The sequence below is a fragment of the Xiphias gladius genome, chromosome 23 (assembly GCF_016859285.1).
Source record: "Xiphias gladius isolate SHS-SW01 ecotype Sanya breed wild chromosome 23, ASM1685928v1, whole genome shotgun sequence".
NCBI lineage: Eukaryota > Metazoa > Chordata > Actinopteri > Istiophoriformes > Xiphiidae > Xiphias > Xiphias gladius.
Window position 1 is genome coordinate 11,446,604 of NC_053422.1, and position 24,733 is coordinate 11,471,336.

The 24,733-nt window shown below is 39.7% G+C and overlaps 3 protein-coding genes across 12 annotated transcripts in view; 2 read left to right on the top strand and 1 right to left on the bottom strand.

Moving 5' to 3' along the window:
- The window catches only part of zdhhc9 (zinc finger DHHC-type palmitoyltransferase 9), a 33,393-nt gene extending 32,606 nt beyond the window's left edge, over positions 1 to 787 (bottom strand). For all 4 annotated transcript variants that reach the window (XM_040119401.1, XM_040119399.1, XM_040119396.1 and 1 more), the window contains exon 1: positions 392 to 787. The gene's annotated coding sequence lies outside the window, so the exon portion shown is untranslated. The remainder of the gene's footprint in view (positions 1 to 391) is intronic.
- Positions 348 to 6,383, top strand: trmt12 (tRNA methyltransferase 12 homolog). Of its 2 annotated transcripts, none has more exons than XM_040119393.1 (7): positions 348 to 814; positions 991 to 1,159; positions 1,265 to 1,523; positions 1,852 to 2,002; positions 2,123 to 2,232; positions 2,630 to 2,787; positions 4,186 to 6,383. In XM_040119393.1, the coding sequence occupies exons 1-7, from the start codon at positions 762 to 764 to the stop codon at positions 4,561 to 4,563; spliced, it is 1,278 nt and encodes a 425-aa protein (XP_039975327.1). In that variant the 5' UTR covers positions 348 to 761; the 3' UTR covers positions 4,564 to 6,383. The 2 variants fall into 2 exon arrangements, with proteins under 2 accessions (XP_039975327.1, XP_039975328.1); XM_040119394.1 differs by having other exon boundaries at positions 354 to 814; positions 1,265 to 1,463.
- A 1,443-nt stretch (positions 6,384 to 7,826) lies between these two features.
- Positions 7,827 to 24,441, top strand: sytl4 (synaptotagmin-like 4). Of its 6 annotated transcripts, XM_040119192.1 has the most exons (19): positions 7,828 to 8,061; positions 8,142 to 8,201; positions 8,754 to 8,884; positions 10,513 to 10,703; positions 14,371 to 14,586; positions 15,490 to 15,599; positions 15,804 to 15,915; positions 16,027 to 16,194; positions 17,130 to 17,244; positions 17,330 to 17,420; positions 17,573 to 17,667; positions 18,509 to 18,601; positions 19,140 to 19,318; positions 19,704 to 19,806; positions 20,302 to 20,463; positions 21,290 to 21,395; positions 21,488 to 21,596; positions 21,693 to 21,901; positions 23,105 to 24,441. In XM_040119192.1, the coding sequence occupies exons 4-19, from the start codon at positions 10,585 to 10,587 to the stop codon at positions 23,251 to 23,253; spliced, it is 2,136 nt and encodes a 711-aa protein (XP_039975126.1). In that variant the 5' UTR covers positions 7,828 to 8,061; positions 8,142 to 8,201; positions 8,754 to 8,884; positions 10,513 to 10,584; the 3' UTR covers positions 23,254 to 24,441. The 6 variants fall into 6 exon arrangements, with proteins under 6 accessions (XP_039975130.1, XP_039975131.1, XP_039975126.1 ...); XM_040119196.1 differs by lacking the exon at positions 8,754 to 8,884 and having other exon boundaries at positions 7,827 to 8,061; XM_040119191.1 differs by lacking the exons at positions 7,828 to 8,061; positions 8,142 to 8,201 and adding an exon at positions 8,248 to 8,645.
- The last annotated feature ends 292 nt before the right edge of the window (positions 24,442 to 24,733 follow it).

Sequence of the window (24,733 nt, forward strand, 5' to 3'; positions counted from 1 at the left end):
AAAGTCAGGATATATTGGCCTTGCATCAGTTTGGACTTTTTTTTTTTTTTTTAAATCTGTCTCTCTGAAGTCCCCTGGTGTTATGAAAGAGCAATACAAACACTTTTCATATAATGGTAGAAAATCCTGAAATGCATACAAAATCTTTTTGTTTTTCCCACGTGAGACTCCTCCAAAACGTTTTCTTGAACCTTTGTGTGAATCTGTGAAAATCTGTGATGCCTCTTACCACAGAGTATCTTTCTATGCGGCTACATAATAAGCTCATTGGCCATTTTTAAGGCAGTGATATTACACGTGACATTACGGACTTGACTTTTTTTCGGCTTTATTTAGTAGTTTCACCTTCTCTTTACGGCACATTAAGGTTATTTTACTCACATTAACTCACCTGCCTGTGTTTTGTCTCCATCTATCGACATGGGCGAGAAACCGGTCTTCTACTACTACTACTACTACTGAGTCATGTCTTCCTTGTAAATTAGCAAGAGTTGTCGATCTTCAACAAAGATACAGCAAAAATAAAGGCCTGGCCACCGCCTTTTAATGAGAAATTGATTTTCTTCAGCGCCAGGAAAGCCGTAATTGAATGAAACAATACACAACCGTTTGTCTTCACAATAAAGTTTTGTGTTTTCAAACGTCCGTTCTCTACAATAGTCCGAGTGGAAACACGTTGTGGAGCAGCTACCGGTTACCTGCAACTGATCTAGTACTCTTGAACCACCAAACGTAAACGCGGTGGATGTGTTTGTGTGTAAATGGACGGTGTAGCCTGCCTTCGTGTGCCCCAGTGTCACGCTCAGCAGTTCAGGTAAACAGCCATTTAGTGGGCGAGTAGCCCCTGAAGCTAAGTTAGCTGCTGGTTAGCATGGGAACCGAGAGCGGTGTGTGCGCAGAAAGATTGTCTGATCAACACGTTAAATGTGTTTACGGCGGCTACCTGGAGTCGTTTTGACATTATTCTTTAAAATGCATCATACTTCACAGGAGATGCCTGCAGTCCAGAGGAGCTCTTGACCTGAGTTTGTGTCTGCTGAAAGACTCAGATGGGACAGTCCTCTTGCCCATCTTACCATCCTGTCTGTCACAACTTGATCTGCACTCTCTCAGAAGCATGGTGGCTTCAGACAGTGCTTGTGAACTTGTTTGGAGTCAGGTAATTAAACCTGAGTGAAATACTATTCGCAGCAGAAGGTACTACATTTGCACCTTTTAAAGTCTTCTTATGTGTCTCCTGCTGTCTGTCCTGTTTTCACCACAGTCTCCTCTGAAGTCAAAGAAAGAGAGGGGAAAGACAAGTGGCGATAAACTTGAGAAAATCCTCCAGGAGCTGTTGGAGTCTCATGGTGAAAGATGGACACGGGAGCTGAGGGGGGACGTCCCTCGCAGCTTCCAGAGGCATGGAGACCTAATCCTGCTGGGAGACGGCTGTTTCTCCCTGCCACTGTGGAAGAGAATGGGTACTGTCCTCAAACATTACCACACTTTTCTACTCCTGTCAGCCAAGAACAGAAAAGACAGTGAGTTCAGTGTACTTGAATGGCCTCCCCAGTCACCAGATCTGAATCCAATAGACCATCTTCGGGATTTGGTAGATGGGCAGCATGAATGTGCAGCTGACAAATCTGCATAAATTATGTGATGCAGTCATGTCAACATGGACCAGAATCTCAAAGGAGTCTCTACAACATCTTGTAGAATCCATGCCACGAAGAAATGAGGCTGTTTTGAGAGCAAGGGGAGGCGCTACCCAGTATTTGTATGATGTTCCCAATAAAGTGCGTGATGAATGTAGGTGTACAGAATAATTGATTAGGACATTAATTTATCGCTTTTTTACTTGTTTAGATCGACAGCTTTGGAGTGCAGTGGCCAGAGGACTGGGGGCAAAGCGTTTGGCAAAGATGAGTCGAATATCCAGGGATGGATTTAGGTCTCCTGTGGTGACGATGCTGTTAGGAGAGAACAGCTGGGTCAGACATGTGGACAATGGTATTAGGTAAGTCTCAGGAACAATCAGGCTTTTTCTTATGAATAGGTCTTGGGCACATGGTTACTAAATTTGACATGAATAAAAACTTGTCAGAAACTTCTAATGTATTCTTCACCTTTTTTTCAGTTATGAGTTTGATGTTACCAAATGTATGTTCTCAGCTGGAAACATAACAGAGAAGCTCCGGGTAGCTGGATTTGACTGCAGAGGGGAGACTGTGGTGGATTTATATGCAGGTAGTAAAACTATGTCATGTATTTTGAGTGTTTTGTTTTTTTGTTTTTTTGTTTTGTTTTTTTTAACAGATTATATACTATATAAATTATTTGTACTTAAACATCTCATTAGTGGGAACAATAAAACAACAAACGTACAATATCATACAATCCAACACAGTGGCTGTTTAATAAATATTGCCTTTCAGAGGTGAAAAACACCAGCTCATGGACATGAAATAAAAAAAGTCCTAGACTGAGTTTATTTTCAATGAATACCTTGAATTTGGTCTTTAGTCCAGGTGTAGGTTTTATCCCTGTTCAACATGTTGGTTTTTACTGTGTCTAGTAATTAAACTTACTTTGAATTATGACTTGAATGTGGTTCTGTAACTGTCACAACTGTATCTCCTGTCAGGTATCGGATATTTCACTGTCCCATATCTGGTCCACGCGGGGGCCAGTCATGTTCACGCCTGCGAGTGGAACCCTGATGCTGTTGAAGCTTTACAGAAAAACCTTGCGGAAAACAGTGTGTCCGACCGCTGCACGATTCACCAAGGAGACAACCGACAAGTAACGTGTTTTTCTATGCACTCTACGTGTATTAATTATGCTACATGTATTGTTCACACACAGCGTTAGCTCTGTCTGCCAGCAAACGATTGCTTCGCTACATGGATGAGAGTGTTGACTTGTGTTCTCTAGTGGTTGAGATGGGTACTAGACAGGAATTTTGATCCCCACCTCCATTGATCAATTAAAAAAGCTTATAAAAATCTGTATCTTGTAGTTGGAATCACAGTGGATTTTTTTCTGTGATATATGACAATGAACTCTGAATCCCACTGTTGCAAAGGTTTAGTTTTAACAGGAAATGAACAAGATAACCAGCCACATTTTTAATCTCTCACCGGAGATATATTGTTACAACACAATAATAATGAGATATTTTGACACAACGTTGTTATTAAAATTTATAACAAATTCAGTTTATTTCAAAATGTAATTAAAGTGGAGTTCAAAAATGATAAAACTCACACATACTGCTGGAATATTTACATATTTAAATTCATCATATAACTGATGAAGTTCAAACAGATACAAACATCATAAATTGATCAGTATTCCAGAATATTCAATATAAAATAAAATAAAATAAAATAAAAACAAATATTCAATAAGTAAAACAGTGTGTATTAGTTTTCTCATTTTCTAATCAAGTTTTTAGTAAAAACCTGTCACATTCAGGTACACAGAAACTTTTTCAGTTGAGGGGAAGTTTGAAGGATTTTCAAGGATTATTTGAAATTTTTTTAAATCCATAGGATCAATTGCGTGTTTAATGTGATTTTGCTTACATCAGCCGTATTTTCATACGCCCCCCCTCCATATGATTATCATAACATTAGTTTGAACCATAACACCCAATCCTGACATATTCCAAGAGTTACATCTCAACCCTTCAACTGTCCTGAAACCTCGACTAAATCAACCAAATAACAGCTGGTCAGAGGTTAATGTGATAAAGGCCGACTTGATGTCAAAACCTAATGGTTCTTTTGCAGAATCAAAAGAATTCAACTTTAAATTTAAATGTTGATGGTGTTATCTGGGTGCAACAGAAAGTTGTACACCACAAACTTGTTCTAAATATATTCCGAGTGCAGTCTGGTTCTTTTGCTCAGGTTTTTGTTTTTTGTTTTTTGTTTTGCCTTTGTAAATTCCAGTATAATTGCAAGCACATTCCTTTCAGAATACCATTATAGGTGAAATTAGGAATTGTAGCTTTCGTCAGGAGTCACATGCGGTCTATTCTATGTAAAAAAGCAAGTGCTCTTAGATATTTTGTACACTGTAGCTGTGAAGTTCTAATCAGCTTATTAAAAGAATAATAAATGATGACAGGTTTTTGGAATAGGGATTTCACTAATAGCATTGAAGAGATTTTTTATTCTTATTTTATTTTTCCAGCTCCAGCTGTGTGACATAGCTGACCGGGTGAATCTGGGTCTCATACCGAGCTCTGAGGATGGCTGGCCTGTCGCCTGTCGCCTGCTGAAGAGGACAACCGGTGGCATTTTGCACATTCACCAGAATGTTACCTCACCGTCACTGAACACTGCGGCCAGTCCAGCGATCAATGATGCCACTCGGAGGGTTTATGGGAAGAAAGCTGACAGAGAGGCGTGGCAGGCCTGGGCTGATGACACAGCAAACCGCATCGCTTCTCTTTTAAGGGACATTAGTAGCGCATCGTGGATAACAAACATCCAGCACATAGAGCACGTTAAGTCATATGCACCTCATGTTCACCATGTGGTGGTGGACTTGGAGTGCAGACCATCCTGAGCTGAAGAGATGAACACAGATACAGAGTGGACACTGTGACATTGGACATTTGAATGTACTGAAGTCTCTTTTTCGTAGAGTAGAAGGAGCCAGCTGTATGGTCCAGAAGTTTCCACAAGAACCAAACATAACGTCAGCTGGTTTCTATGATTGTTTCACCTGTCAGTTGGTGAAATCAGCTGTTTTTATAAACCTTTATTTATCCAGGGCAGGTTGAGCGCATACACTGTTTGTGTTGGCTGTTCTGTTTTTTTTTGTTTTTTGTTTTTTTTGTTTTTTTAAAAAGAAACGCCCTGCCTCACAGTCCTGCAATTATAATCACATCTCGAAGCTGCCCAGCCACACCTCAGCCACAGCCTCATCTGTTAGCTGCTGGACAAATCTGCTGGAGTAGTGGGGGATCAGGCGCAGGTCCAAGGGCACCTCATTGTAGTGTCATCATTTTATAATGAATTTCACTCTGGTGTTTAATCCTTAGACCTCTTGTGGTTGGCTGAAATGAAAAGGTGTACACCGACAACTGCTCCTGACTCTCACCATCAATTACAGGAGCATTCAAACCTTTTAAACTCCAATATTCTGTCCCGCTAAACTACACAATAAATATATTTGGCATGGTTGTAAAGAATAACCTCTACAAGAAATTAGAACAGATAACACAAATATACAGTCGTACTCTGTCTTGTCAATATTTATTTGGAACTTCAGGAGGATACAGCAAATTTTTTATGTGAAAGTTTAACTTCTGAGCTACAGACAGGTTACAAAAACCTGAATAACTGAGTGCAGGTGTTTCCATACAGAGGGGTCACTGAACGGTTTCAAGAGTATGGAAATTATGTGAATCATATGATATGGCCTTTGCAGTCATCAGATCTAAACCCAGTTGAACAGCTATGGCAGATTTTGGACCCAAATAAGGGAATATCTTCTGGTTGAATGGTGTTCATCCTTCTAGTAGTAATCTATGCCAAAGAGCACTGAAGCTGTTAAGATGACTCGTGGTGGATTAACATGTTACTAAGACAGTTAATGCTTTTTTTCCCCTTCCCATCTGTATCTGCTATGGAGGTATCAGGAGGTGAAAGCACAAAATTTGTCTTTGCACTTCTTGCCAAAAAAATCCATATTAAACAGACATGGTTGGATTTTCTTAGTGAATGTGGCCCTTGTGAGTTTCCTCATAAATGTAGTATTAGTCATATAAAGTACAAAGTCAGCAGAAATATCCGGGGCCACCTATTTCCATTCTTAGTAAATCGTGAGACCTCAGTCCATACAGTTGTATGCAAAAGATAGTAGCCCACCCCTTTGCCAACTGTTTAGAATGGTGGTGGAAATACTCTGCTTTGAGGTTGTGTGGCAGAAGACTGGATTCCACTAAGTATCAGCAAGTGTCCTGCAGTCAGCCAAGAAAGTTAAGACAAAGTGTTTCCAAGCTGTAACATCTGCCAAATGGGGGGGTTACTAAGTACTGACTTGGTAGGGTGTCCAAACCCTTGCATATGTTACAATTACCGTTTATTTTTACATCCGCCAAGAAGGTTATGTAATCACCCATGTCTGTCTGTTTTTTCTTTTGGTTTGTCTATTTTGTCAGCAGGAATATGCAAGAAGTATTTAATTTGCACCAAAACCGGTGGAGTCATGGGGTATGGGCCAGGGAAGAACCCATTCAATTTTGGGTCAGATCCGGATCATTTACTACTACTACTACTTTTTTCCTCTGAAGTCTGGTGTGTGTTCTTTGACATTGACGGAGGTCTGCGCTCCACTGAGCGCATTTACTAGTTTATTTCTGTTTTTTAAGTTCATTAAATAAAAAGTAACATTGTGCTAACATTTGGAGAGAGACTCATTTTTTAAATGTCTTTTCGCTGCATATTTACTTCTTTTCATTTTGAAAATCGGCAAAATATGTAATTTGTCCAGGGGCTCCCAAACTTTCGCATACATGTGTAAATACATGGAGGCACCTGTTGTATTTACAACTGTAAATACATGTAGCTGTCGGCCACATGCACATTTAATTAGTTGGTACTAAAACCAGCAGTGATTATGTATATCAATCTGTTAACTATCATCAGGCGATGGAGCGTTTCAGTAATCAACATTAATATATTTAATTCAACACAGACACACTTACTTAAATAAGATTAGATTTACGAGCAGGGACAATATGAAAAAAGTTATCAATGCATAATTTTTCGGAGGACGATATCTCATACTGGGGTTTTAAATATCAGAGATTTGTTCAAAATGGAAAGCACAACAAACTATGTGAGACTTTAAAACTGTTGTACCTTTCCAGGGAATTTTATAGACCTTAGAGATCATTTTCTCAACAATGTGTTGGCGTAGTGTATAATAGGAAACTACACACAAGCCATCTGCATAGGTGGAAAAAGTAATCAGCGCCTTCATTTAAGTAAAAGTAGCTATACCACAATGTAAAAATACTCAGTTACAAGTAAAAATCCTGTATACTAAATTCTACTTGAGCACACCAGCCGCAAAGTAGAAGTAAAATAAAGCAGAATGGTAGAGGAGTGTTGGAGCCCCCGATATTATCAACAATGTTATTTTGTGTACACAGTTTATTATCTTAAAAGTGTCTTATCTTGTAAAACAAGATCAAAAACAGTCATTTTTCAGGACTTTGGGAACAACCTACAGCTTTATCATTCTTATTGGTGACCTCATGTAAATCCCAGCAGAGCTTTGCACCTCAACCTGAGCAGGTCTGATCAGCCAGACACCTGTGTGAGCATAAAGGGCCTTTCATTTATAATAATATATTAAATATTATAAGGTGTTGTATGTTTTGTATGTAAAAAAAAAAAAATCTAATTAGCGGTTACAGTTGTCAGATAAATGTAGTGCAGTAAGAAGTACAATATTTCCCTCTGGAATGTAGCGGAGCAGAACTATAAAGTGACATAAAAAGGAAATACTCAAAGTACAAGTACCCAATAATTGTACTTATGTAGCGTTCTTGAGTAAATGTACTTACTTTCCACTGAGCATTGTAGCATCTGTTCTCTAAATAGCAATAAATGGCTCACGGTATTTGTTTTTTGTGTTTATTTGTATTTCTCACGTTTACCATCTTACACAGTAAACTTTTTTTTTTCCTTAAATAAGTAATAGCCCTGCACTTGCCTTTGTTTTTCCTCGCACTGCGTTCAAAAGAAACCGACTGAGGAGGAAAAAGGGGGAAACTGAGCCAATTCTTGTGAGTGTTTCAACGGGTCAAATTTTCCACATTCAGCCCACCTGCGGTAAATAGAGCCGAGGAAAAGGCACCTGTCATGGAAAATGTGGAGAGGCGCTCCCTGCCTGTCCGCTGCAAACTTTCCTTGTCTTCCGGTACTTGGGACTCCCCTTGCGCACAAAGTCAACAGTCCTGGAGACGGGAGGCATGAAAACGAAGACGTGGGAGAGAAAGGCACGGTCGTGCTCGTAGCGGATCGGGAGACTGGGTGAACCTGCTTGGAGGTAGACGGCAGGATAATTATCTTACATGCGCTGTTAGCTTGTCTGCTAATTTTAACCTTTTTCGTTGTGTTTTCCGTCAGGAATATCTCGCCGCCGTAGTGACGCAAACCGTGGGCTGGGGGGTCGACTTATAGCAACAGGTGTGTGTCATTTTCTTTTAATAAGCTGTAAGTATTTCACCTGACTACACAGTTAAGAAAAAAACAAAAACAAACACCGAATCGACCTCTCAGATGTGCAACCCTTTACAGTCGTACAGAAGTAAACTGGTTTCTGAAGACCTCGTGGATGTGGAGTAACGCTGGCATTAGTTTAATCCTCAGCCGGTAACGTAACGTAGCGTAGCGTAACGTAACGTCAACGTTCGCCCGACGGAGTCGCAGCCGTTAAGCAGCTCACCACGGAGCTCCTCGATGCCTCGAATCTGATATTACCCGTCGCACCGGACCCGATGTCTGCCGTCGGCCGTTGGCTGAATTCAAAAGCGTCGTAAAAAGGACTGAGTCGACTTCCCAAAGCAAATATCAGCCTTTACAGTCGGGTACAAGCGAATTAAAGCCGGCGCCAAGTGGATGTGGAGTAATGTTAGCATTTTAAATTAAAGTTGTAACGCACGTTAAAGCAGCCTTCGGTAGCATATGCTGGGCCTTTTTTTTTTTTTTTTTTTTAAATGATTGAAATTTGAATTTCAGCACTGCAGATTGGTAACCTGGAAAGGCTATGAAAACGGTCTCGTCGCTCATGATTTGATATCCCTCAGCGTGGAGTTTGATGCTTAACTTCATCAAATTCACTCCGTTGACCATCTGGAGTCTGTTCATCGGTGAGCACAGTAACATAACTTTATACATCACGTAGAGACAAGCTGGGAAAAACCGGTCAAGAGTGCTGAAGTGGAGCTTTCACACACTATTTCATATGTCTGCTGGCCGTTTGAAAGACTGTAAATAGACGACATTATAGTTTAATTTGTGTATAAGTAGGGAAACTATTTATTTTTTACGACCTTGACTTGTTCTGTAATAATGTTTTGAGTGAATATCACTCAAGATTGTAAACCCCAACAGCTTCATATTTTGTTTTAAAGGAAAAAAAAAAAAAAGAACTCAGACTCGTAGTTGAGTTTGTGCTGAAAAATGACACCGTGCATGTGGAGTAAGGACAGTTTAAAAGGCTATAAACGAAGACAGAAATGAATGCACAGGAAATCAGAAAAATTAACCAAAATGGACCTGGACCCCTAAGGATTACTGTCATTCGCAGTTTACACAAACCTACACACTTGCATTCACTATGCTACTACACTTGTTTTTGGCTAAATGCGTTTTCAAAACAAACACAAATTCCCTCTTTAATGTCCTCTGCTTAGTGTTTGGAAAGGATTGTTCAACTTAGTGCAGTATCTCTGACTTACATGGTACAGGCGCGTGTGCCATTTCCTTGAAGGTTACCCAGACAAGTTGCCTAGACGGTATTATCAAACTACTGCTAGCGTTCGTTGCTCCCTAGGCATTCAAACAATGAGGAAAAAAGGTCTTGTGTTTTGCATGCAGTTTCGAATTGCAGCTTCCCCCCTCTGATGAGCCACTGAACACACACATTGCCCCCTAACTTAAATTTCTTTTGAGGTAGTTAAATTACCAATGGAGCATAAAGATGGGAAAATGACAGAGGAAAAGCTTGGTGTTGGGCTTTAACAAATGTTTAAGCTGCTGAGCTCCGCCCATCTCACTGTATCCTTAGAGGGTGGGAACCCTACCTGATAGCCAGTTCCATGTTGTTTTTGCCCATCCCATTCAAAACAACCTTTCACCCGGGCAGAGGTTTTCTGTGGGATTTTTAAATCCTCTGGCATCCTAGTTCCTTTTAGTCATTTATCATTTTTGGAGAGCAGGGTTCAGCCAGAAACTTGTTGCCAAGTTTAAGACTGATTCCTCCCCCCTTTTGAAATGGAAAATATGTCTTAATAGTGAGTCTCTCTTGCCTTTATCTAGACTTCCACGGATGATCATTTTTGACTCAAGTTTTTAAATACAAGAAGGAACAAAGTTGCTGTTCGTCTTCTGCAGTGAGATTTTAGTCAATCTTAATGCGGCAGTATGTCCTTCGTTCGACAGCTTTCTCTTTAATGAACCACTTCCAGCAGAGCAGCGTTATACAGTAGGAATGGCATATTGGCAGCAGAGGCTTCACTCCATGGAGGCCAACAGGAAGGGAGAAAGGTCACTCAGTCGTCTAACTAGTCATTTGATTGGGACCACACAACTCTCTCTGCCTATCTCTATCTTCATCACTGCAGGGAATCAAGTCACCAAGTTCCTCTTTTTTTTTTACTGCAGAGCTCTGCCTAGGTTGTCTCACATGGCATTATAGGAAAACAGGCTCTAGACTAGTAGAGTAATAAAGTATTACCACTTTCTGTCAATTCCTGATGTTCTGTTTTGTCTTCAGGTATCTTCTCAATGCGACAGCGACTGGGCTGAGCCAGTTAACCTGCACTAAGGGGTTTTGGTTGAAGGCACAATGCCCCAGGCTGCTGACATGATCAACCTAGGCTTCCTGTCTGACTCTGAGCGGGAGCTGATCCTGGAGGTGCTGCGACGGGACGAGGAGCTGAGGCAGGCTGAGGAGCAGCGTGTACGGTGAGAGGAGAGCACTCTCTATTAAGTGTACTAAATGGTTAAACTTACCTGCTTTACTGTTCTCTATTTATGAGTTATAAAAGTACCAAAATATATAAGGTGTTACAAATGTAGTCAATTCAAGTTTTTACTAATTAAAACTAAATTGTTCAGTTCGAGTATAGCGTAATTCACCTTGTAGGCGTTTGATATTTATTATTCTTAGAATGTGACTGATGAATAAGTTGGACTGATATATCGGTAAATATTAGGTTAATGCAGACAAATATTAGCATATGTGTTGGAGTATCAGTCGGGCTATAGCTATGATGTGTTGTTGTAGGTAGTTAATATTTGTTACTGTCACAGGTTTTTGGTGGGTATTTATTGCTGGCAGGGTTGGGTGTTGAACCTCAGTCATTTGTAGGTGCTGACCAAATTGTATCTGTAGAATCAAATATTAAAAACTGTCAAATATCAAAACTTGGCATCCGAAGCTTGGTCAGACTCTTATTATTGTTTACTTGTTCTTTGATCAGATACAGTGGCAAGACAAAGTGAGTGAACCCTTTGGAATGAACTGGTTTTCTGCATTAATTGCTCATAAAATGTGATCTGATATTCATCTAAGTCACAAGTATAGACAAACACAATGCCCTTAAGCTAATAACCTGCAAACAATTCCAATCTTTAGTGTATTGAGCACACCCATTAAACTTTCACAGTGCTGGTGGAAAAAGTAAGTGAGCCCTTGGATTTAATAACTGGTTGCACCTCCTTTGGTAGCAGTAACCTTCAAATAAGCTCTCCGGTAGGTAAGGATCAGACCTGCACAACATTCAGGAGTAAATTTGGACCATCCTTCCTCACAGAGCTACTTCGGCTCAGCCATATTCTTAGGATGCCTGGTTTGAACAGCTTTCAGAGCTCATTCCACAGCATCTCTGTTGGGTTAAGGGCTCCGACTAGGCCACTCCAGAAGGTGGATTTTCTTTGTTTGGAATCATTGTGTACTAGATTTTCTTCCATGTTTAGGGTCGTTGTCCTGCTGCATAACCCAACTTCTACTGAGCTTCAGCAGATGGACAGCCCCCCCCCCACCGACATTAGATACCTTGATAAACCTGGGAATTCATTTTCCCCTCGATGATGGTGAGCTGTCCAGGCCCAGGGCAGCAAACCTACTCCTGTGGTACTCCCTCACTTCACCTCTCTGATCTGATGTTTGTTGTTATTATACATATCACTTTTTTTTACTCCAGATATAGTGCTGTGTGTTCTTTCCAAACAATTCAACCTTAGTTTGATCAGTCCACAACACATTTTCCAAGTAGCGTTGTGGATTGTCCAACTGTGCTTCTGCCATGGACACCATACTTCATTCCACAGAACTAAATCATCTCGATTTATAGACAGTTTGTCTGACTGTGGACTGATGAATATCTAAACTCTGCGAAATGATTTTGTAGCCTTGATCGTAAATCTTCTTAGATCTTTTTTGTTTTAGTGGTCAAAGTAGCTCTTAACCACGCCTCCAATCTGGTATATAGAAAAAAGTATTGTTTTGGTCTTGATAATGAATATAAGGTATCTTGTTGGCACCAGTATTGCAAACGGTACCCAGCCTAAGCTACTGAGTGCTGAAGACAGAGGCCATGTAGTGGACAACAAATATATCTTACCTTAATATACACAGTCTTTTGTTGCAGTGTGTGATATCTTGATTTTTAGGGCTGGGCCATAATTAATTTTTATTGTTTGTCAATGGAATTGCACGGTATTGATATCAAATTGTGTTAGGATAACAGTATTGTTTTGGTATTGAGTTACTGCAGATTTTAGTCTCTTGTTTGAACCAGTTTTTCAAATGGTACCCAGCCTAATTTACTGGGTGCTGAAGACAAACACTACAGACCATGCAGTGGACAACAAGTATATCTTACCTTAATATACACAGTTTTGTGTTGCAGTGTGTAATATCTTGATTTTAGGGCTGGGCCATAATTAATTTTTATCGTTTATCAATGGAATTGCATGGTATTCATATCAAATTGTGTTTTTAGTTTTGTAAGAATCAGACAAAATGAGTTACTGCAGATTTTAGTTTTACATTTTTGAAGAGCTTGTCTATTATAAAGCTTAACAGTGGAACACCGTTAACTGCATTGTGCTTTAGTTTGATTATTTTATGTGATTTTTGCATACATTTGCCATGTTGTCATATACAATCACCAAGTGCTTTAGTAGGGACACGATACTAATACTGGGTAGGGCCTCCCTTTGCTCTGAAAACTGACTCAATTCTTTGTGGCCTGGATTCCACAGGATGTTGGAAACGTTGTTTTGAGATTCTGGTCCATGTTGACGTGATTGCAAAACTTAATTTCTGCAGATTTGTCAGCTGCACATTCATGCTGCCAATTTCCCATTCTACCACATCCCAAAGGTGTTCTACTGGATTCAGATCTGGTGACTGGGGAGGTCGTCAATGTACACTGAACTCACTGCCATGAAATTAACCATGACGACTTTTGATTAGTGACATGGTGCATTATCATGCTGGAATTAGAGCAGTAGAAAATGGTAAATTGTGGCCATAAAGGGGTTAAGAACTTGGTCGTAAGCAATACTCGGAAAGGCTGTGGCATTCAACTGCTGATTGATTGCTATTATGGGGCCTAAAGTGTGCCAGGAAAACATTCCCCACACCATTACACCACCACCAGCATTCTGGACTGTTGACACAAGGAAGGCTGGGTCCATTGATTCATCATGTTGATGCCAAATTCTGACCCTACCATAGGTAGGCCACAGCTGAAATCCAGATTCATCAGACCAGGCTACATTTTCCCAGTCTTAAACTGTCCAGTTTTGGTGAGCCTGTGCCCACTGCAGCCTCAGATTTCTATTCTTGGCTGAGAGGAGTGGAACGTGACATGCTCTTTCTCTGTTGTTGGCCATTCGGCTCAAGGTTTGATGTGTTGTGCATTCTGAGATGCTTTTCTGCTCACCACAGTTGTACAGAGTGGTTGTCTGATTTATCATAGCCTTTCAGTCAGCTCCAACCAGCCCGGCCATTCTCCCAAACCTCTCTCATCAACAAGATGTTTCCGTCCGCTCGCTGGATGTTTACTGTTTACGCAGCATTCTGAGTAATCTTTAGAGACTATTGTGCATGGAAATCCCAGGAGATCAACCGTTTCAGAAACACTCAGACTAGCTTGTCTGGCACCAACAATCATGTTATGGTCGGAGTCACTGAGGGCATTCTGATGTTAGATGTGAACATTAACTAAAGCTCCTGACCTGTATCTGCATGATTTTATGTATTACATTGTTCCCACATGATTGGTTGATTGGATAACTGCATGAATAAGCAGGTGTACAGGTGTTCCTAACCAAGTTATCAGTGAGTGTATAATCATATTGAAAATAATTTTTAAAAATACACATCGTCCAACCCCAGTCCTTGATTTAGACATATCATTTAAGGACAAATCTATCCTGTAACACTTGACAGGATTAAAAAAGATTAAATGTATTGTATGTTTCTATGCCTATTACAATGTTTGAACTTTTCTTACCACTGTAGATGGCTGTCAAGGGCCTGCTTCACCTTTTGTATATGTAAAACCCAAAACTCAATGCAGTGCATGATGTCATTCCTGTCTTTTTGTTTTTGCTGCAGGAACTTGAAGACAGAGTTGCTGGATGTGAAGAGGAAAGGGGCCAAACGTTGCAGTGGAAGATACAGTCAGCGTAGTTGTGGCAGATGCCTGGAGCCTCTGAGTCGACTGACTGTTTTCTCCAGCCAGTGTAAGATGTGCAATCACCACGTGTGCCACAACTGCCGAACAATCCTCCCCAATGGATCCTGGCTGTGCAGTGTGTGTGCCAAAGAACTGTAAGATACCATTTTGTTCATGCTGTCCCTTAAAGGTTCCCTGTTAGTTTTTTTGGGGGGGCTCCAGTTATGCCATAGAGCTGTTTTTCTGAGTAGATCTGTTTTTTTTAATCTTCAGACTTTATTGATTTAAAATACTTAAAAAAAGATATCAGCTTTGCAAAAGTTCTTAGGTAAGTAATTCATTTAACACATTTGTTAGAGCTCAAGGCTACACAACACATTTTGGTGAGTAACATTAAATGTCATCAGACATTTGTTTGTTTATCAGAAAACTCCTAGCCTGCAACTGTTTTCCAACTAATATTTCATCCGAATCAAAATAATATCTTCAAAGCAAATGGCCTTCACCGAAAACTATTTGGTGTACATATGAAAGCAGTATACAAGATCATGTGGAATGAAATCAATAATAACCAGTGTTTTGAGCCTGTTGGATCAACTTTATGATGACTTTGGAGGATTTAGTTTGTGGTGCTGTTGAATTGTATAGTGTTATACTGACAAGTGTATGTATTATTTTGTCCACACCATTTGTATCAGTGAGGGGAGGCTAAATAACAGAAACACCGCATTGTATTAATGCAATGGGCTGTGCAGCTGATAACAGTCCAACATATAGTATATCTGTCCATATATTTAACTTTCTTTCCTTGTTCCTTGTCGTGTCTGGCGCTGACACTAATAGATATATCTATGAAAACTTATTTTAAGTAATATAATTTTATATATACAGTAATGATAACAGTAATGTACAGCATGTTGCAAAATACTGATGAGCTCTCAATACACAGCTCACAGTGTGTTCGGTAACCATTAACTAATATGGCATTTAACTGCTGAATGTGTGTTCAGTTGTCTGTTCAGTTTAGAGCTTTAAAAAGTCTATGTATTTGATTCCAGGGATCTAAAGAAAAGGACAGGTGACTGGTTCTACGATCAAAGGGTCAACCGTTTCTCCACAGTGCCTGGACATGACCTAGTGAGGGTCTCCTTGAAAAGGAGACTGCCGTGTGAGTACAGGAAGAGGAAGTGGGTATCAACTGTTCAACTAGGAATGTAAACAGCTCTCAGCCAGCCCCGAATGGAATGGCCACAGTCATAGGAATTTTGTTTCAGTGAAACAGTGAAAGGAGAGAAATGTCAACAAAAACTGCAATAACATGATAGCTTTTTGTTTAACTGGTATGGAAGAGTGATTTTGTTCTGTGTTATAGTGAAGAAGCGTGAGACAACAGGAGAGAGGCTATTGAGAAGTACTGAAATAAACATAAATCCTCCTACTCCTGTGCCTCGGCCCAGGCAGAAAAAACAGACAGATAACAAAGGGTTTGTCCTCATTCTTCACATCAGCTTTGTAGGTTTTAGAAATGTTAAGGTATGGATTTCTGAAACGCAGAATAAGAATGTCTCACCCTTTTGTCACATTTTCTCTGTCAGCAATTCAAGCGACAATTCAGGATCAGTTGTTTCAAGGGAATCATTTGAATCAAAGGAGGACGTTTGGTCGAAGCCAACTCGCAGTGACACAGAGTCTGCAGAAAATGGCAGCATAAGTGGCGTTAAAAATGAGACAGAGTCTGGCCACGGGACCCCTGAGCAACCAAGGTAAACTCACTGTATAGTTATTCTCAAAGACACAAACGCTGTCAACTTTCACTTAAAAACAAACAAATTCCACTTTAAACAACATTTGAGGCAGGTAATGCTTTAGTCTTTAGCCCACTTCCCCACAGCTGGCCACGGTCCTGCCTGGTCAACTGGACTACCTTGAAATCCAGTCTAGTTTTAAGCTGACACAGTTAGGGCTCGGACAGGGCTCGGACATCATTTTTAAATGAAGAAAACTGATTAATACAAATTACGTTGTGATTTCTTACATAATTCTTTAAATTTTCAGACAATAGGTAGAGTAATCACAATACTTTTTTACTACACATTTGGATTAGTTGGCCCGCAATTCTAAACTTCAAGGTTTCCACTAAAAAAAGACAAGGGTTTGACAATCAAGACAGAATTTAAAAATCATAAATCTGTTATTGAAATTAAAATATAGAAATTGCAATAAATGAAGTTTTCAATAAAACTTTCCAGAGTTTAAAGCGTTGCTAAGGTCTGTCAATAATAAACTTGCAGTAACCTCAGGGTATAGATCTGTTTTCTTGCACTCATTCTACGTGATTGCTCTGTTAAAATAGAGAGAAATAATAAATCAGTGCCGTCAACTTCATTAAATGTAGATAGGTGCTGATTCCGCACAAGGAAACCATCCAAAATAATGAACAGGTCAGCACTTCATTTAAGTTAGTAATTCATGCCAGTTTCAGGCGTGGTTGTAACACTGTTTCCAGGGTTTTCCTGTCTTAAATGTCCACGTAAGTAATAAAGTCCTGCTCATGGCATAAAAATATGCTGAGATTTCCAAATGCCAATTTCAGGCAGATGGAGGTAAGGGGTAGACATCTACACATTCTATGTATTTGAAAAGTAAAAAGTTGCATCTTTTCAGCTGTATTTTAATTTTAATTTATGTTGTAAACCAGGAGAGAACACCACTCAGTTCAGTCCAGCCCAGCAGGGTCCAGTGTTTCCAGTCTGAGCGTCCCAGTCACAGCAGAGATTGTCAGTGATGACAGCGCCAACTCAGAAGCTAACACTGTAAGATGCTTTTAAGTGGACGTGGTGTCAAATCATTTTATTTTTTTCCTTCTCTGATTGTGTCTCCCTCTTTTTGTCACCACAGGCCACGGAAATAAAACCAGTCAGTCCGAGCCCAGAGTTGGACGTTGATAGACTCTTCAAGAAGAGTGTCAAACGACCCCCAAAGCCTGCTGGTTAGTGTCTTCTATTACCATGTGCAGTGCTGTTTTTTTTTGTTTTTTTTTTTTAATTCCAGAATCAAATCAAGTGTGTGTGTGTGTGTGTGTGTGTGTGTGTGTGTGTGTGTGTGTGTGTGTGTTTACGTGTTGTCGGTCTTAATGTTTAGAGTACGTGTCGACGGTGGACCTGCGTGATGGACGTGACACATCAGAGGCCTCAATGGGCAACAGGAGTCATTCTGTACCAGGCTTAGACATACAGGTAAGTCGTTTACAAAAAAAAAAATCTAACTTTTGATACTCTTACATTCTGTTATGTTACGTTTAATGTTTTATAAAGCTTTTAAATTATTATATTAGTAATAGATTGGCCTCTGTTTTTTGTATTCTGAGAGGACCAGTTGGTAAACCTCAGTCCAGGGACACAAACCTTGTCCTTCCACCATGTCTTTTCTTTGTGATATTGTAAATTTTCACTATCCCCCAACACTAGTACATACTTCAGGTAGAGGTATTCCACAGGTCCAAGAATGACACTAGGTATAGCTACCAAGCAGTAGTGGTGATGGTAAGAGTAATAGAGCAGAAGGTCTCTGGCAGAGAAAAGTGTAGGTAAAGCTTCTTTTTAAAAACAAAAAAAAATTCTGGTGCTGCATTTAGTTCTGGCCTACTGAGGCTGTTTTTGGGCTATTTTGCCTCTTCTGTGGTGGATTATTTCCTGCATGATGTGTCGAACATCTTTGCCAAACGGGTGTAGTTAGAAACACTAAAACCTGGCCTTCACAGTTGATGTTTCAGATATTTTAACATTTTCCTGCCATTTAACTCAATTATAATGTTAACAGATTTGGCTAGTTATGGGTACTGAAGTCAAAGATGCATCTTCAGTGGCCTTACTAAAACTCTTGGTGTTTAAAAGTAGATTTTTCTTTGAACTCTATTCCAGATTACCTGCTACATTTCTGGTAACCCATTATTTTATGTATTGTTGTTTTTTATTTTTCTAAACATGAATCTTTTCTTAAAACAAGTGAAATCTAATGGGGGTAAAAATCCCACTGTGTGTATGATCAGCCTTCTAAATGTCTATTATTGTACCACAGGAAGATGAAGAGGAGGAGGAAGATATTGACAGCTTGGTTAGCTTTCATAAAAGAACAATGGCATCGAGCTTCTCCAGCCTGCATAGCTCAAAGGTAAAGAATTGACATTTCTCACAGCTCGCATTAGTCGTCTGAAAGCTTTTTGAAGAACAGCTCATTATGTGTCTCAGAACGGAATTGATGTTAGATAATCTGAACGAGCATCTATAACCTCAGGATATCCTCCGGCAAGTTAGGAAGTGTGAAACTGATGTGTAAAGTCAAAGCCAGAATGTTTCTATAGTTACCAAAGCCTTGGGCAAAAGCAAAGCTGAGGCCAACATGACTTTCATGCTGTCACTCTGAATTTAGATATTGATAGAATGATCCTCATCTCTGCTAATTTCTTTGTTTGTCCCTGACTCACTTTCTGATAACCCTCCAGCATTTATTTTTATAAATATGATTTCTTTGTTTTATGTTATTTCTTCCTTCTGTCTCCCTAAACTTTGATCTGCAGCATTAAATCTTTTACACTATGTCTGTCCAGAAATGATCTAAATGTCAATATTTGGTATTAATGAAACTTAAAACAAACACAGGAATTGTTAGTGATTATTTATTCATCTCGGGTGTATCTATGATTCTGCAGAGTACACTGGGCAGCCTAATGAGTATTTACAGTGAAGCAGGAGACTTTGACAGTGTGGAGGTGAGTGGAGACGTCGTGTTCTCTATTAGCTACGACGAACACACCCAGAGCCTCCAGGTCTTCATCAAAGAGTGCCACGGGCTGGCCTATGGTGATGCGTCACGGCGGCTTTCCAACCCGTAAATATTAATGACTTTCACTTTTTCCAAGCATAGCTGTAATGTGAAGCTCCAATAGGAAAACCACATCACTTGAAGCACAGTTTGCTTCAAACTTCAAACTTTGGGCTTCACGTAGAGCAGCTGTGCTAATTCTGGCTCTGAAACGACACATTTTTCTACTGGACAAACACCACTCAGCGATATTAACACAGCTGTGATCAGTGTAGATAAGAGGTTGCTGTGTTTACAAAGTCAAAACAATCACGTCCCAGAAGTGATTACTTGAGCCTCACAGGAAATTGAATCTCGACAGATTTTTCGCAGCATTTGATCAGGAAATACAGCGACAGTAGCACTGCCAAAGAGAAATACTGGTTGACATACTTTTCTGTTTTTGTTTCAGTTATGTCAAATGTTATCTACTCCCTGACAAATCTCGCCAGAGCAAAAGGAAGACCGCCGTCAAGAGAAACACTATCAGTCCTGTCTACAAAGAAACACTGAAGGTGATGGTTTATAACTCGCTCCTCTCAAACTGTACTGCTGCTGTTGACCTTATCCTGTTGACTTAATGATGCTTCTGATTAGTGACCTTGCATCATGCCTGCTGTAAATGACCACACCTAGAGAGAGCTTAAGATTGATTGCATTGCATAGTAGAATACCTGTTGTCTGTTATACCGGTTTTAAATAAATAAATATATATACATAAATAAATAAAAATATAATGAAATTTAGAAGAACAACAAACAAGTAACAAATTACTGCTCTGCATTTTTGGATTTGCTCTTTAAAGGTTTGGAAGAAGGTAATTATTCAAAAGATTTTACACACAACTTCCGATAAACTCTGAATTCATCTTCTGCTTTAATATATCTTCCATGATTTATTTAAAACTCCTTCAGCACCAGAGCATTAAAATTATACCAGACTTCTCCATCACTGTATCGGTACTGAGACAGGCGTTTGATCCATCTGGTCTCCTCATATTCCACTTGCAGTACTCTATCGGCCGCTCTCAGCTGTTCTGCCGCTCCATGCTGATATCGGTCTGGCATCATGGTCGCCTCAGCCGCAACACCTTCCTGGGAGAGATGGAGATCCCTCTGGACTGCCGAGACCTCGACTCTCCATATGAGGACCGTGTGGCTCTGATGGCAAAGGTAGATCATGTTGTTCTTTACAATACTCTGATGGAAAGGTGCTCAGTGGGGTTTATTGTCACATGTTTAGGGTCAGTGTTACTCTTCAGAACGCATTGTGTGTATGTTCGAGGTCTTACAAATGTGTTGAATTTCCTCCCTTACAAAATGTTGATTTTTAACTAAAAGTTCAAAAATGCATTGTTTACGTCCTTGTTTACTAGCAAGCTGGCAGAAATGTGCATTGCATCATCTGTGTGTCCTTGTGCCCACGCTGAACACAGAAAATGGGGGACCCACTCAGAAAACCAGATACATAGAGCTACTAGAAAAACTCCACAGAAGATAATAAGGATGGATTTGTTGTTCTCAGTTTTTTTTTTTTATTATATGTGTAACACAGTGTAGAAAATAATGTAAACACCTCAAGGAAAAGGACTTAAAGGTGTCCTGTGCAGGTTTTTTTTTTTTTTTTTTTTTTTTAAAACGATGTTTCTGTTTATATTCAGTGTTTTTCAAGCTTTCTGAGAGCTCTCACAGATTTGAAACAGTTTGAAACCTGCATTGTTTACATCCATGTTTACTGGCTAGCAGCCTTCTTTCCTGCTTTTGCTGATGTTGGACAGTTGTTGACTTGGAAATGTCCTGCCACTTCTTTTTGATAACTCTTAATAACCTCATTCAAAGGAAATCACAGTAAATATGGTTGTTAGGTATTTATTATTTGTTATATTGTTAATAGATTTTTTTTTCACACTCACAAACCGACCTCTGTATCAGCCCCAGCCATCCAGTAGTGTATTGTTTGAGATTCTTGTCCTAAATGGCAGGTACTTCTATTAAACAGGCAGCCTCCACTGTTCCAGCTTCAGCTTTTGCTCAGTACAAAGGAGAGTTGGTGATCTCTTTGAAGTATGTCACACCTAAAATGCCAACAACCAAGAAAATCAAAGGTAGGACTACAATAAGAAAACTGCATTCAGCTCTGGCTGTGTTTGATACACTTTGCCTCAAAATTTCTGAGTGTCTGTCTTCTCTTCTTCAGGGAAAAAGGCGGTGACTGAAGAAGGGGGAGAACTGCATGTCCTAATTAAAGAGGCAAAGAATTTGATGGCAATGAAACCAGGAGGCACTTCGGATAGCTTTGTAAAAGGGTTAGTGATAATCTGTCTACTCCGAAAACCACACTCACTGTGTTTTCATACAGGCATTTGTCATTTTAAACCAACTTGGTATCTGTGGTTCTGCAGATACTTGTTCCCAAGTAAGGCAAAGTCCACAAAGAGGAAGACTCCAGTTGTGAAGAAGAACCTGAACCCCCACTATGACCACACATTGGTGTACAAGGATCTGGCTTTGGAGCAGCTGAGGTGGATGTGTCTGGAGCTGACTGTGTGGGACAGGGAGGCCATGCTCAGCAATGAATTCCTAGGAGGAGTCCGTCTCAGCTCAGGAAAAGGTAAAAAAAAAAAAAAAAGACGGAATTCAATAAATCCAGATATTTTCCCTTTTTTCACCTGCCTTTCAGATACATGTGAGATATAGTTCTGTGAAAATTCTCAGATAATTCTCCTTTTTTGTAGTTGCTTTGTTTGTTACCTGGACAGTTGCTATTCTATTGCCTTACCAGGTTAACTGAGTATTGTATTATAAATAAAACTGTTATTCACAGCGCTAAAGCTGTTTAATAAATGTCTTTGTTTCACTTAGGTTAGTCAGCCCTTCGAGGAGGTAGTCTGCATTAAAACAATAGGCGGTTGCCCATATGAACACTTTATCAAGTTTGTCTTGCTGTACACACTGGCCATTAAAAGATCCTTTTCTGGCGCACTTACGGTGTAGATGATGGGGGAGAAAATATGTTCTGCCTTCATGTGAAAATATATTCAGATATTTATCCGACGCTAATATGAGGTTTAAGCATTCTGAGTTAGTCAAATGAAGTGGATATCTTCCTAGAGCAAAATTCCCACTAAACAGTGAAACACAGAGGGAATTTTCTGAGAACTTTGGAAGATATCCACTTCACTTGAGTAACTCAGACTTCTTGAACCTCATTTTAGCTTCTGATAACTTTTGAATACATTTTTGCCCAAAAACAAGGACTGTGGATTTTGTCGTCACTTACACTGAAGGTACAGTAGAAAGCAATCTCTTAGCGGCAAGCATAAACAGGAGGAATGATTACAGCCAGAAAAACTTGGTTTTGTGTTCATATTGGCACCTGACTATTGTTTTAAGACACTTGAAAAATTGATTTTTCAAGTCTGTCTTAAATTATTGCTATTCAGTTCAAATTAATTACAATTCAGTGTTCAGATCACGGTTTTGGCACAAGGGAGGGAAGAACTTTTTAACTTTTATGTTGTGCTCTCCCTAGACATGGGCGTAATACATGAAGGTGAATTTAATTAATTGAACGATTCATGAAACGATAAAGTAATACCATATCTTTCCTTTTCTAGTTTAGTTTTATTGCCAAAACATAATAAGCTTTTATGAGAAAGGCATGCTTCATTTTATTTTACTGCTGAAGTGCCCACAAGGCTTCCATGCCTTTTTTCCCTTATGTGATGATTAAGAGGGTTAAAGGAATTTGCCATCATTAATAATAACAGACTGCACTAATTTTACATTCACTGTGTAATCTTTATCCCTGCAGGCACTGTTAAAATAGGCAAGGAGGAAGTGGAAATGGACTCAGTTGGAGAGGAGGTCAGTCTGTGGGAGAAGATGATGCAGTACCCTGACTCGTGGGCAGAGGGCAGTCTTCCGCTGCGTTCCACTATGCGGAAGGCTCAGGGCAAATGAGGACAGCGGCACAGGCCTGGACTGTAAGAGGAAATTGACTGAAATGGGGAGAAACTCTGGCCTCTGAGACAAATGTGAGGTTGTGGATTCCTTTTATTTTGCAAGCTTATCCGACCAGAAGCACAGACTCAGTTCACTAACCTGCTGGATACTAAACATCTGCTCACACCTGCCTCGCTGCATGGGAGCACAGCCTCCTCCCCAACCCCCAGACTGCAAACTGGTGTCACTGCTGAAAATGTGCCAAAGCATACAATACTAAACTCTTCATTTTAAGAGCACTGACAGAGTCAATATATGTTTTTAAAATTCAGGCTGAATTTATTATTGCGATTAAAAAAAAAAATCATGCAAAGTACTTAGCGAAGAAACGGTGTCATCACAAATGTGTTACCCTATTGTTTATAGTTGTGTACAGAATTACACTGATACATGGGGAAACAATTCATTATAAACTGGTATTATACAGAACTTCTGGTGTTGAATCCATCAAATTCTGCTTAGTTTAATCTATACCATTGTATTTTACATTAATACTATCATTTAAAATTATATTTGTATAAGTTGAATAAGAAGCCTTATTAGAAATTAATAAAATTGTATATTTTCAGATGTAAATGTAGATTTTTTGTTTGTTTTAACATTTAACTTCTCATTGGCGTGTGATCAGACTCATGTTTAACTCAAGGTTGCCTTAAAGGTTCTATATGTAAATTTTCTCTGCCGCCAAATGTGGTTTCTTGCCAGGAGCGGGTGGTGGTGGTGATATTGCTTGCCGAGAGCTTCAGCCATTGTTGTTGCGTCTACAAGACAAGAGGTTAGAATACACCCTCTAGGCAGCGCTACCTCTTCATCCTCTCATGTTGGACTGAGGGCTGACTGGACGCTACAGTGACTCTCTATCACGAATCGGGACGGGCTGGGGCTAGCTCGTTAGCATGCTACCTTCAGTAGAAGAAAAGAAGTGATAGAAATAGAAGCAAAACAAGACTTAACATTGGCGTTGCTTTCCACCGCTGGAGACGGCTCTTGGCGAGTAAAGGAATGAAGTTTGACGCTAATCTCACATTTCTAGACTGGTAATTAAACAGCTGTTAATGCTAATGTTGGCAATGTAGCTATGGCGAGTCCTTGCATATAGCACCTTTTAAATATTCTGTTCACCCAATAAAAATTTACTAAACCCAAGACATGCCTGATTGTCTCAGCTCTGTATTGCACCTATATACCAGCTGGATTCCTAAATTATCTGTCCACGCAAGTGCTCCTCAGTAGTCTTTTGTAGCAATGGTTGCTTGTTATCATTTTAGGTGTTTTAGTTCACTTTAAGTATCAGGTTACTAACAGGGTATCTTTGGATAATCTGCATTTGCTTATTGATAGTTTCTCCCTTAACCTTGTCTACTATGTTTTCTGTATCTGTAGTGGCCTCTATGTCCCACAGCTGATTATCTGGTAAAGAGAAAACAGTGCTATCACT

Coding starts and splice junctions, on each gene's coding strand:
- trmt12 (XM_040119393.1), top strand. CDS start 762: ATGGACGGTGTAGCCTGCCTTCGTGTGCCCCAGTGTCACGCTCAGCAG. Junction 815..990: donor TGTCACGCTCAGCAGTTCAG/GTAAACAGCCAT, acceptor CATACTTCACAG/GAGATGCCTGCAGTCCAGAG. Junction 2,788..4,185: donor ACCAAGGAGACAACCGACAA/GTAACGTGTTTT, acceptor TTATTTTTCCAG/CTCCAGCTGTGTGACATAGC.
- sytl4 (XM_040119196.1), top strand. CDS start 10,585: ATGCCCCAGGCTGCTGACATGATCAACCTAGGCTTCCTGTCTGACTCT. Junction 15,916..16,026: donor AAACAGACAGATAACAAAGG/GTTTGTCCTCAT, acceptor TTTCTCTGTCAG/CAATTCAAGCGACAATTCAG. Junction 16,195..17,129: donor GGGACCCCTGAGCAACCAAG/GTAAACTCACTG, acceptor GTTGTAAACCAG/GAGAGAACACCACTCAGTTC.